Source organism: Kogia breviceps, chromosome 20 (genome assembly GCF_026419965.1).
Source record: "Kogia breviceps isolate mKogBre1 chromosome 20, mKogBre1 haplotype 1, whole genome shotgun sequence".
Lineage (NCBI taxonomy): Eukaryota > Metazoa > Chordata > Mammalia > Artiodactyla > Physeteridae > Kogia > Kogia breviceps.
In genome coordinates this window covers 28,355,924-28,368,262 of record NC_081329.1, presented here as the reverse complement: position 1 = coordinate 28,368,262, position 12,339 = coordinate 28,355,924, and the positions used below count along the sequence as shown (strand labels likewise).

Below are 12,339 nucleotides of genomic sequence, written 5' to 3'. Positions count from 1 at the left end.
CTTCTTGGTTTTCTTACAGAAAAGTTACCCAAATTTATAATCCCATTTATAGTATGTAATATATAATGGGAGTGCCAGTTTATTTATGATTCAACAACAGAGCATCGCCAAACATTTTTGTTATTTGTAAAGATATAATATGTATTGTCTGCACTAAAATTCTATAATTATTTCAATATGTAATAACAACAAAATAACCATCCCAAAATATACCTTTCTCAGAAATGATTAAAATAATGTAATCAATGTTTTTGGCAAGACAGTCAAAAAGCACAAAATTTATAAAGTGGAAAGTAAAATTATTCTTATTCTCATCCTCTCATCTAGCAATGATGACCCTTGGAGGTTTATGTGGTTTTCCAGGAATTTTGTATGCTATCATTTTATTATTTAAATTTACATTTCTGTGATTAATAATGAGTTTGAATATCTTGTCATGCTTTGGTCACTGCGTTTTGTGTGCGGGTGTGAAATGCTGTTCATACCAGGGTAGTCAAATGAACCAACATTTTCATTTATGCCATTGGGTTTTCGATTATGCTTAGAAAGTTCTTCCCATCCCGATACTGTTTCTTTTAGAGAATTTCGAGTTTAATTGTTGGTGCTTATATCTTTCATCTATCTACGCTTGTGTTGTGAGTTAAGATAGATTATCTCATTATTTCCGTTTCAAAATAGAGGAAGTTCAAGCCAGAGAAGTTTTGTAACTTTCCCAAGTTTACACATCTGGTGGGTGGTCAGGTCAAACCTCTTCTGACTCAGAGTTCAGTGTACTTTCCAGTACCTCCTGAGAGTAAACACATGGAGAATGGACGGAGGAGATGGTTAGTACAAGGGGACAAGAAATGGAAAGAAACTTTACATGTTTTTCTTCCCCTCATTCCAATAATCAGAAGACCCAGAAGTGGGATGGACACAAATAATAAAATCCATGGCCATCTTTTCCATTTTTTCAGTTTCTGATTTTATGTTATTCTTTTTCTGCACTTTTATATCTGTCAAAGTACAATTTTCAAAAAGGTAAAAAAAAATGACTCGTGCAAATATGGAATGTGTGTCCAAAATATATTTGGTTTATTAACGAGGAACTCAGCAGGATGGTCCAGATGGTTCAAAAGCACTTGATAAACTGAAGTGTTTAGCGTTTTGAAAAAAGAATGCTAAATTACATTGCTAAGGTAAAGACCTAGTAATTAGTTAATATCCTATATGGCAGAACAATCACAAGCTTTAGGGTTTTATTTTCTACTCAACAGAAATCACTGGCAGCTCTTTTGAACAAAAATCTGCAAGTTAATATGCAGCTTCAGAGATTCGCTCCTAATCAGTAATAAGCAGCATGTCAAAAAAGGAGCATCCCTTAGGTAATTAAGTAATCCTAAGGTGAGACTGTTTAGTTAGACAGGGCTCCGGATGGTACTAAATAAAACTCAGTCCTCCTTTTGCTCTATTTGGGATAATTCTTCTCAACACATTTATAATCCAGAAAAGAACAGACTTTTTAAAAAAATAATGCATTTTACAGAAACAATAAACTGTATTAGCATTGATTAAGTTAATGAAACCAGCTTCCGGTTCAGAAAATAACACAGAAATTTTAAAAAATGAAAGTTTCAGTGAAATTAAAGCAGGCAAACGCCAACAAAGGAAAGTTGGGTGACAACTTTTATGATCGTAAAAATTAGGATGTAAACTAGGGGACAGAGTAGAATGTGAAGGAGAGGGTTTTAAGTGAAATAAAAGACACATTTCAATGGAAAGAGGCTGGCGTGTCATTGCTGCAAACCAAAGAGGAGAAAGATATTAGATGACTTTGAAGAGAAGGGTAAGCAGCATGGAAGGGCCTTGGAGGCTACAGTAAAACATAGGATTTTGTTCTAAAGAGTGGAGTGATGTGGTTTGAGTTTTGTTTTAAAGGGTCACTCTTGACTGCCATGCAGAGACTGTGCTATGGCAAGAGGGGAAGTAAGAAGACGGGTTACAAGGCAATAGTCCAGGGAGAAATAGTGGTGGATTGGACTAGGGTGGAAAAGAGAAAGGTGGGCAGCTAAACGACAGTTTTCGGAGACAGGGCTGAACTCCTTCATTATCACATGAGTCATTTGAGAATAGTGAAGATTACTGGGAGACTCAAATGGGAAATGTGCAGTTAACACAAGGCCTAGTACAAAGTGAGCACCTATTAAATAATAATGACTACTCTGATTATATATTATAAGAAGGTTACCATATTCTTTTTTTTTTTTTTTTTTTGCGATACGCGGGCCTCTCACTGTTGTGGCATCTCCCGCTGCGGAGCACAGGCTCCGGACGCGCAGGCGCAGCGGCCACGGCTCACGGGCCCAGCCACTCCGCGGCACGTGGGATCTTCCCGGACCGGGGCACGAACCCGCGTCTCCCGCATCGGCAGGCGGACCCCCAACCACTGCGCCACCAGGGAAGCCCCCAAAACTCCATTCTTAATGAAATATAGGAGAATGCTGTCAATAAATGTTGCTAATACTTTGAAAATCTGAATTAAAACCACTGCTTCTCTCAAGTGCTTTGAATTACTACAGGAGATTATATATGACTTTATTTTTCCTAAATCGTTGCTTGGCCGCTCTACAGAACGAGGTTCCCTGCATCCCGATTCTTTTTCTTCTGCTCCATGGCACCTTTACAATTTGTTTTTGTTTTGTTTCTCCCTTTCCTTTGTTTTTGTAGTTAAACTGCTTCCAAGCTCTTCTCACTGTTTCTCATAGTTAGGACACCTTTCTTTCCACAAGCAAACCTCCTACGTGTAGCCTCTCATCCCTCACCTGGATCTTCATTGTCCTTTACGTGTTCTGTCGTTTTCAAGTACCGAGCTAGTTAGGCTAGAGGTTCTGAATTAACTCCTGGATGGGGTTCTGGCATCAGTAATTTTTAAGCTTCCCACCTAATTTTGATATGCAGTTCAGGAACCATTGCTGGAACCCACCCCGCACTTAACCTTCTGCTAGGAATATATTCACACACCAGGGCATTGCTGCTTACCGGACGCAGGAAATCCAAATTCCTGAGCCTAACGTTTGAGTTCCCTTGGTCTCACTCCAATCTAATCTCCTGCTATAAACTATCTTGGTTCCTCCCTTCCTGCCAAGCAAATTTCCTCACATTCTTTATGTCCGAAGAACAATTACTCCTCACCCACGCACCCACCCAAACACACGTACACAACAGACACACCATCTGGCAAGGGATTTCTGTGGCTTCCTTATGGACATAGGTCTGAAAGGTATACATTTTCCTCACTGAAACATTAGACCCTGGAGATGTTTGAGAGTTTATAGAAACAGTGGGATGGAGTATTTGAAACCAAGTCAGACCCTTCCCCCAAAGCCAGAATGATTGCTTATTCATTAGTTTGACTGTGTTTTCTTTTCTTTTTTGTTATTATTAAAAATCAGAACTGTTTCCCATATTTGTTCGTTTTAGTCATAAAAATGCTATGAGAAAGAGCATACAGATTGGTCCAATATCCATGAAATCATTGAAATATATCAAAATATTTCCTACCTGTGGTGCATGATTACATTTACATGCTTTAAGTATTTATGGTAAACAACCAAGCTTGCTGAAAGAGTATGTTTGGGCCCATTGACATGAAGGAATAGCCAGCCCATCACTTACGTAAAGGCAAACAAAGCCTACTCATGCCCTTAGCAAAGTCAGCGGCTGATATTTCACAATTTGTGATCTATTGCGACACCACTGTTATCTGGTGATGGGTGATAGATTCTCTCCTGATCAGGTGAGTAAAATGAGGCAGATTCTGGTGTAAACTCTCTTCCCTTACCTCTTCCCAGAAAGGGAGATGTTGAAAGTTCTTCCACAAGTGAGAGAAAATTCAAACTGAGACAAAGAATTGCATTCTTTAGAACTCTGACACATGACTGAGAGTAGACCCAGTTTGCGAGGAAATTCTGAGCTCCACAATGGAAATTTCTTCTAAGGAGTATCCATCAGTCGAACCACAGGACAGATAGAGTCCTGTGTTTTCTCAGAAAGTCACAAACACTTGATGTTGCTCTTGTTTCCCGTCTGGTTTTCTTATTTATAAGAAAGGAAACAGCAAAGAAAGGAACACAATCAGGGTGACCCTACCCAATGTTTACATACTTTTAATATTATTTTTCTCAGCTCAGTGTATATATTTAACCCCAATAAGAGAGTGTTGGCCTGTTGACAGACTCTTCCTTGTGAACTAGGGATGATGGAAATATTCCTGAATCAAGTTATACACCCAGAATGGAATTTTGAAGAAGCACTGGACTGAGGGTTGTGCAAACTGGCTTCTATCCTTCCACTGGATTTATGGAAGAGCTTTCATATTCCATAGCAATCCAGTGGCGGGGGAGGGTGGGGGGGACACTAAATCTCTCCAAGTACTTGTGAAAACTGAAAACTGAGGGTCAGGCAATGCTGGTGGTTCATTCTAGGTCACAAGAGTTAGTAAGTGAAACTTAGGGTGACTAAATAATTCTGTTTTGCCCAGGACTTTCCTGGTTTACCACGGAAAGTCCTGCATCTCGGAACCCCCTTTGGCCTGTAGCAAATGAACATTCTTGGTCACCCTAGTGGCACGGTCAGAGAACACAGTCCTGTGTTCTGGGTCACACGCGTCTCTGCATAACACCCTAGAGTCATTACTTTTAATGTTCAAGTTACTTGCAGATCTGTGACTTGGTCTCACAACAGACAGCTCTACGGAGGGCTTTGGGGATCAGCAAATAGATCCTATCTTTATTTTTATTCTTCTATTCACACTCAGAAGAAGGTATTCCATAAAAGCTCATTAAATGCCAGATCATTCATTAATCACAGTTAAACCCCCTATTAGACCCCTAGAAGGAAAAACTGGATCTAATAAATGATTGCAGTGATTGTAACTTTGGATCCCTAGATTCTTAGCTGAGTAGGCTTGGCCCTTATTTAGAATGTAGTAGAAAAAAGATGTCAAGAGTCCTGAGTACTACTTCTGCTTTTTCCAGTAATATAACTTTGGGCAAGAACTTCTGGCCTTCAGCTATGGTTTCTAAGGACTCTTGCGGTTTTGACATTTTAGACCTGACCATTAAAGAGTTGAAAAGGAATTGCATTACAGATTGAGCCTTAAGAACAATTCAGAAATAGGTACTGGGGCTTCCCTGGCGGCTCAATGGTTAAGAATCCTCCTGCCAATGCAGGGGACACGGGTTCGAGCCCTGGTCTGGGAAGATCCCACATGCCATGGAGCAACAAAGCGTATGCACCACAACTACTGAGCCTGTGTGCCACGGTTACTGAAGCCCACGCACCTAGAGCCCGTGCTCTGCAACAAGAGAAGACACCGCAATGAGAAGCCTGTGCACCGCAACGAAGACCCAACTCAGCCAAAAATAAATAAATAAATCGTTTTTTTTCAAAAAAAGAATAGTTACTGTTTGTCCTCGAAGGTTCTTTCCTCTTCTCAGCAATTTTTGTGAATATCTAATCCTTCCTATGAACCTCGAACACAGCCAGGGTCCCTTGTGTTCTCTTTTCTCTCCCACTAGCAAGTCAAGATAAACTGATTTACTCATATAATTGATCTTTATCTAAATTCTCTCTCTCTCTCTCTTTTTTTTTTTTTTTTTTTTTTTTGCGGTATGCGGGCCTCTCACTGTTGTGGCCTCTCCCGTTGCGGAGCACAGGCTCCGGACGCGCAGGCTCAGCGGCCATGGCTCACGGGCTCAGTTGCTCCGCGGCATGTGGGATCTTCCCGGACCGGGGCACGAACCCGTGTCTCCTGCATCGGCAGGCGGATTCTCAACCACTGCGCCACCAGGGAAGCCCTTTTTTTTTTTTTTTTTTTTTTTTTTTTTGATAACTGCACATCTGCTCATGAATTTGCTGGAATGATTGACAATCCATTAAAAAAAACCAACAACTGACATTAAAACATTCCATTTGCTCTATCCCCTCCTGTAGCGGTCACTTCTCCTTTGTTGGTAATCACACTGTGCCTTATTTGTATTATCTGTCCCAAATCAATGACTTGGCATTTATATTGCATCTCTCTTAATGACCACGCCAATTAAACACAGAAACGCCCAAGTCAGCATCTCAAAAAAACCTATACTGACCTGCTTTAAGACCCTATCCTTACCAGAGGATTTGGAAGAAGAAAGCCATAATCTTCAGAAATATGAAATCTTCCTAAAGTCAAAGATGGTGTTGTCTTCAAATTCTGACTTTGAGGCTCCATAATTTTGTTTGAAGTACCTGCGCAGAGGCTGCTGCTAAAGAGACAACTGCTCCAAATACATCAAAGACCCGGGGTAAGGGAGCTTCAAAACAGCATCTCTTCCTCGCAGTCAGCTGTACAGTTGTCTTGGGAACAGGGGCAAACTTTGCTCTACGGTTGAATTCCACACTGCCAGAGACTTTCTCTGACATAAGGCTGAGTAAATTATTAAAGACGGCTGATTAAAACAAACAGGCAGACAAAATCACCTCGCGGTGGGGGGGTGGGGAACTCCTTTCTTTTCATATATGTGAATATAAGAAGATTGATTTCAAACCCAGAGACAAATCTCTTCTATTTTAATGGCTGTTTTTTTTTGCGGTACGCGGGCCTCTCACTGTTGCGGCCTCTCCCGCTGCGGAGCACAGGCTCCGGACGTGCCGGCTCAGCGGCCATGGCTCACGGGCCCAGCTGCTCCGCGGCACGTGGGATCTTCCCGGACCGGGGCACGAACCCGCGTCCCCTGCATCGGCAGGCGGATTCTCAACCACTGCGCCACCAGGGAAGCCCTGTTCTATTTTAGAAAATGGGAAATGAACAAGCGTTTTGGTTGTGGATGATCCCAAACACCCTGATGGGAACCCGGTCCATGATGAACTTTGACAACTGGGTCTTTCTTTCAAAGGTGTAAACTATTAAAACTAGAAGTTAGCTACATTCAGATATTTCAGTGGATTGGCCATGGGTAGACGGGGCATGAGTACTCTAAAGGCGTATCAGAACCTCAGAAGTGTTCTGCACATATTTGAACAGTGTGTTGTAAAGATTATTATTGCTTCGATTTACCTTAAGAAATATTATTGTTTGGGGGGCTTCCCTGGTGGCGCAGTGGTTGAGAGTCCGCCTGCCGATGTGGGGGACGCGGGTTCGTGCCCCGGTCCGGGAGGATCCCACGTGCCGCGGAGCGGCTGGGCCCGTGAGCCGTGGCCGCTGAGCCTGTGCGTCCAGAGCCTGTGCTCCGCAACGGGAGAGGCCACAACAGTGAGAGGCCCGCGTACCACACACACACACACACACACACACACACACAGAAATATTATTGTTTTTGAAACCTTCCATGACATTAAAGGAGAATATATACTTTTGTGAAGTTTAACAAATGAGGTATAGCAGATACTAATGACTTTGAGAAAAGCCTAACAGATCATTTGATTTAACCTTCTACTTTTGTAAAACATCTTTTGAGAACCGACCACTAAGATGGGAGACTTTACCTATGAACCAGGTACAGATTAGTAAACTGAGGCACACACATGTGAATAATCTGGCCCACTGTTACTCCACTAATTATGTACTAGAGCTGAGGTAGCTTGATCTCCAAGCCATTCCTTCGTTCACTCCATCAGGCTGCCAGGCTGTCTGTCAAAGGCGCCATCATGGTTTTGAATTCACATCAGTATGGAGCTCATTGAGAAGTTCCAGGCCATAGATCTGCACTGTGAAAATTCCGAAGACTCTTACCTTTTGCCCAGTTGGACCCTGAACTTAGGTGGTCAGATTGTCACCAAATTTATTTGGAAGCTGGTTTGTCTATACATATCTTCTCCTCCCTCCCTTTCTCTAAGATAAGCATGAAAGCTAAAGCAGGAAGTGCTCTGATAACTCCTGTAACTGTTCCCATGGAGCATTCAACTTTGAAGGTAGTATGTCAGAAGTAGCCTAATTGATTTATGGTTCATTAGACCCTAAGAGCCATCCTCAATTATCCACTTCCTCTTAGCCCAGTACCCAACCAGTTTTGAAGATTAGTTTCTTATGCCTCCTAAAGGCAGTTTGTCAAGCTTAATCTGTTGAATCATCTTCTTGTATTTTCCTTCAATCTCAGGTGAAAAGAAGGCACGGTTATTTTTGTTTATGCTAGTCCTGTTATTTTCATCCATTCCCTATGCACCCTCTTAAGAATTTACTGTAACATTATACGAGTTTGGCACCAAAATACCAAAACAAAAAGACCACGACAGAATAAGTGATCTAGTTCAATGCTCTCAGTAAAATATGAAAAACCTGAGGTTTATTGGAGTCAAATGACTTACCAAATGTCACCCCGGGTGTGACCATCAGAATTGGACTAGATTTTGGACTTCTCAGCCCAGAACTTTCCACTCAGCCCACTCAGCTTGGCCTACCCACGTGTGAATTTCTACTCCATCTCCTATTAGCTATGTGGCTTTTGAAACAAGTGGCTTAAAATTCTAAGCTTCTGTTTCCACATCTATAGGAAATAGTAATGTTTATCCCAGTGAATAGATGAGGAACATTAAGTAAAGCACTTATCAAATGGGTAACAGTAAATACTATTTTTCTCATGTGCTTTCCCCCTCATTCTGGAAATACATTTTTAATGTCTTATTTTTTCTGATATCTTTCCCTATCATTCTGAATATATCTTTTCTGTTTCAGTCGCTGACTCCTTTCCCTACTTCAGACCTAAATATATAGATATTTGCAGCATTATTATAACCATTTCCCCACCTCAGTATTCTTATGTATTTCCACCCGATCTTAACCATCAATTCTATGCGCAGGTACCCAAGCCTGCATATTCAGCCTTGACTTTCCTTACTTCCAACGTCTAGGTCCATGGAACTTGTGGGTCAGTGAACATCTCAGATTCTGCCACATAATCATTAAGAACTCCTCCCTGTAAATTAAATAAAGTTCAAATTTCCTTGCCCTGACACTCAATGATATCCATCACCTGACCTCTAAATACCCTCTAGCTGTGCAAAATTCTTCTATCACCCTGAACCTGTTTTACATCGTGTTTCAAGTTCTACCTAGTCGACTGTTACTAACACTCAAACATTGTATTTATCTAACCTTTCCTTTTTTGAAAATAAATTGATTGATTGATTTTTGACTGCGCTGGGTCTTTGTTGCTGCGCGCCGGCTTTCTCTAGTTGCAGCGAGCAGGGCCTGCTGTTCGTTGTGGTGCACGGGCTTCTCATTGCGGTGGCTTCTCTTGTTGAGGAGCACAGGCTCTAGGCCCACAGGCTTCAGTAGTTGTGGCATGCGGGCTCAGTAGTTGTGGTGCACGGGCTCAGTTGCTCTGCAGCATGTGGGATCTTCCCGGACCAGGGCTCAAACCCATGTCCCCTGCACTGGCAGGCAGATTCTTAACCACTGCGCCACCAGGGAAGCCCCTCTAATCTTTTCTATTGGATTGTAAGTTCCTTGACGAACCCACATTTAACGCAACCTTGTATTTTCCTTTATCAGCAAGTTCAGTGTCTGAAGTTCAGTAAATGTTGGTTAAATGAATGATGTCTTTCAGCATCTCATTTTTAGATTTGGTGTCTTGATGCCAGGTAGAAGTTCGTGCTGTTCTCTGTTACACCATTGTAGCCCTAAGTCCCGGAGACATATTCTGAAGTAGGGAACACAGTGGCCTCATGAAGCTTTGCTTGGCATCTTTCTTATTTACCGAGAGGAAGTTGGTTAAACATAATTGTACCCAAGAACTTCCTCTCCTAACAGTAAGGTTTGTCATTTCAGAGTCCTGGGTTCTATAATCAGCTTTCCCATGAATTATTGTAGTTTCAGTATACAACGGAGGTTCCCTGTCTCTTAAACTGGGAATTAGTGCCTTTTGGAAATGCACCAAGAAATATTCAAAAAAGAAAGAAAAACATTCACAATGGAAATTTTTCTGTGTGTGATTTCAGATATACTTAGCTTTAGTTTCAAATTGATCAAGTCCCAAATCTGAATTGTCAAAAGCAATCAGCCCAGAGAGCACTGGTACACTGAGGTTAATCTGGTAGAGCTCATTAATCACACCTTTGTTCATAAATTCAATGGGAATTTCTAGTCCTTTCTAATTGTTCAAGCATCTGGCATTTTGCTTTTTTTTTTTAAACTCTCTTCTCTTTTTGACCTTTCCTATGACACGTATTCCTTCTGGCTGGACTATACTTAAAACTAATAAGATAAAACTGATACTTTCCACTCACTGATATTTTTCCTCTGTGCCAAGTCCTCCAAAGAGCAACTTACTTAAAGTTCACAGCAGCCCTGTGAGTTAGGTGCTATTGTTATGCCCATCATTCAACTGAGGAAACTGCAGCTTGGGAAAGTTAAGTAAGAGTCCAAGGTCATACTTTGTGTGTGTGTGTGTGTGGTTTGCGAGCCTCTCACCGTTGCGGCCTCTCCCGCTGCGCAGCACAGGCTCCGGACGCGCAGGCGCAGCGGCCGTGGCTCACGGGCCCAGCAGCTCCGCGGCACGTGGGATCTTCCCGGAGCGGGGCACGAACCCGTGTCCCCTGCATAGGCAGGCGGACTCTCAACCACTGCGCCACCAGGGAAGCCCGGTCATACTTTTCGTAGGTGGTACAGTCAGGGCTGGAGCCATTTGACTTGAAAGTCATCACTTTTTTTGTGTGTGTGGTTCGCGGGCCTCTCACTGTCGCTGCCTCTCCTGTTGCGGAGCGCAGGCTCCGGACGCGCAGGCTCAGCGGCCACGGCTCACGAGTCCAGGCGGACTCTCAACCACTGCGCCACCAGGGAAGCCCTGGCCTTCTTTTTTTTTTTTTTTTTTTTTTTTTCAGTACGCGGGCCTCTCACTGCTGTGGCCTCTCCCGTTGCGGAGCACAGGCTCCGGACGCGCAGGCTCAGCGGCCACGGCTCACGGGCCCAGCCGCTCCGCGGCACGTGGGATCCTCCCGGACCGGGGCACGAACCCGCGTCCCCTGCATCGGCAGGCGGACTCTCAACCACTGCGCCACCAGGTAAGCCCAGTCATCACTTTTAACCACTAGAGGCATGGCGTCCCTTCTCTGGTTTTTCTCTCTCGTTGGTCTGGTTACAGTTTACCATTGGTGCCCTCCCTAGTTCAGGTACTGACTTCCCTCTCACCGGGTGATTGCCTCTGTTCAAAGACTTTAGCCATCATCTCTAGGCTAAGGACTCCCAACATTTTGTTTGTAGTCGGGGCTCTCCTACCGTCTACTAGACATCCTTACTCAACTGCTCTGTAGAGGCTCCATAAGAAATACCTTAACACATGAGTCATAGACTAGACACCTTCCATTAAGACCAGGGCAAATGCTTACAAAACCTCCAGCAACTAGTTCAAGCTCTTGAGCAGAGAGCCCACTGCCAAGCAACAAATCCAAGGCTTACTTCTTACTTATTCTCTGATAATAAGAACCAAGCTCCTCTCCCCCATTGATGCCGTGTCTTGGTGAAGGGTATCTTTCAGAACTGGCAGTATAATTTGTGGGGCTCAGAGAAGAATAAAAATGTAAGGACCCTTGTGCAAACGTGACAGTAGAGTGTGTGAAGCCGAGTGTGGGCCCTTCTGCACGCAAGGCCCTACCTGACAGCATGGGCTGGTCCTAGTAACTCTGTTGACGTAGCTGATCGTTAGAGACCTAAAAGTCATCCCTTATCACGTCCAACAGAACCCCAGTCTCGTCACTCCTACTTCCATGGTATTTCTTATGTTTCCATGACCTCCAATGCCACTGCCATTGTTTTTCAATTGCTCCCCATTTACTACTGGAAGAGTATATATTCCAATCCTTAACTGATCTCTTTGCCTCAAATCTAAGCCCATGATACTTTCCCATCGTTGTAGGCTTGGATTCCTTTTACAGCCTCCAAACTCATCCGCTTGCTTTCATAATCACTCCCCATTTTATCCCACCCCTACTATTTTTTTCCCCAAATACTACGTCATTTAAATGCGTATTTCTTTACAATGGGCAATGCTTCATTTAAATATGACTCAAATATACGAAAATGATAAAGTCATTTCTCTGCTTAAAAACATTTCCTCTGTTTCCAGGATAAATTGAAACTCCTTTATTGCAGGGCCCTTTTAATTCTTTAATGCTTCAGCCAAATTGAGCTGTGTGTACTTCCTCAATAGACCTTGTTACGCTGCTAGTCTTTGAACACCCTTCTTTCTCTTCTGGGAATTTTCTGGCCTTTGGTTTGCATATTGTACACTAATCACCCCTTAAAACTCATCTCATGTATTGCCTCGTCTAGGAAAATTTATTCTTACCGCGTACTTTTTTCAGTACCCTCCCCTTCCCTGTTTTGTC

General features: G+C 42.9%; 1 protein-coding gene across 1 annotated transcript in view; it reads right to left on the bottom strand.

Annotated features, from left to right (window-relative positions):
• The window catches only part of IDO2 (indoleamine 2,3-dioxygenase 2), a 44,626-nt gene extending 38,367 nt beyond the window's left edge, over window positions 1-6,259 (bottom strand). The window contains exon 1 of the mRNA XM_059049321.2: window positions 6,152-6,259. Within this exon, the coding sequence (XP_058905304.1) occupies window positions 6,152-6,250 (99 nt within the window). The 5' untranslated portion in view covers window positions 6,251-6,259. The remainder of the gene's footprint in view (window positions 1-6,151) is intronic.
• Window positions 6,260-12,339: the final 6,080 nt, after the last annotated feature.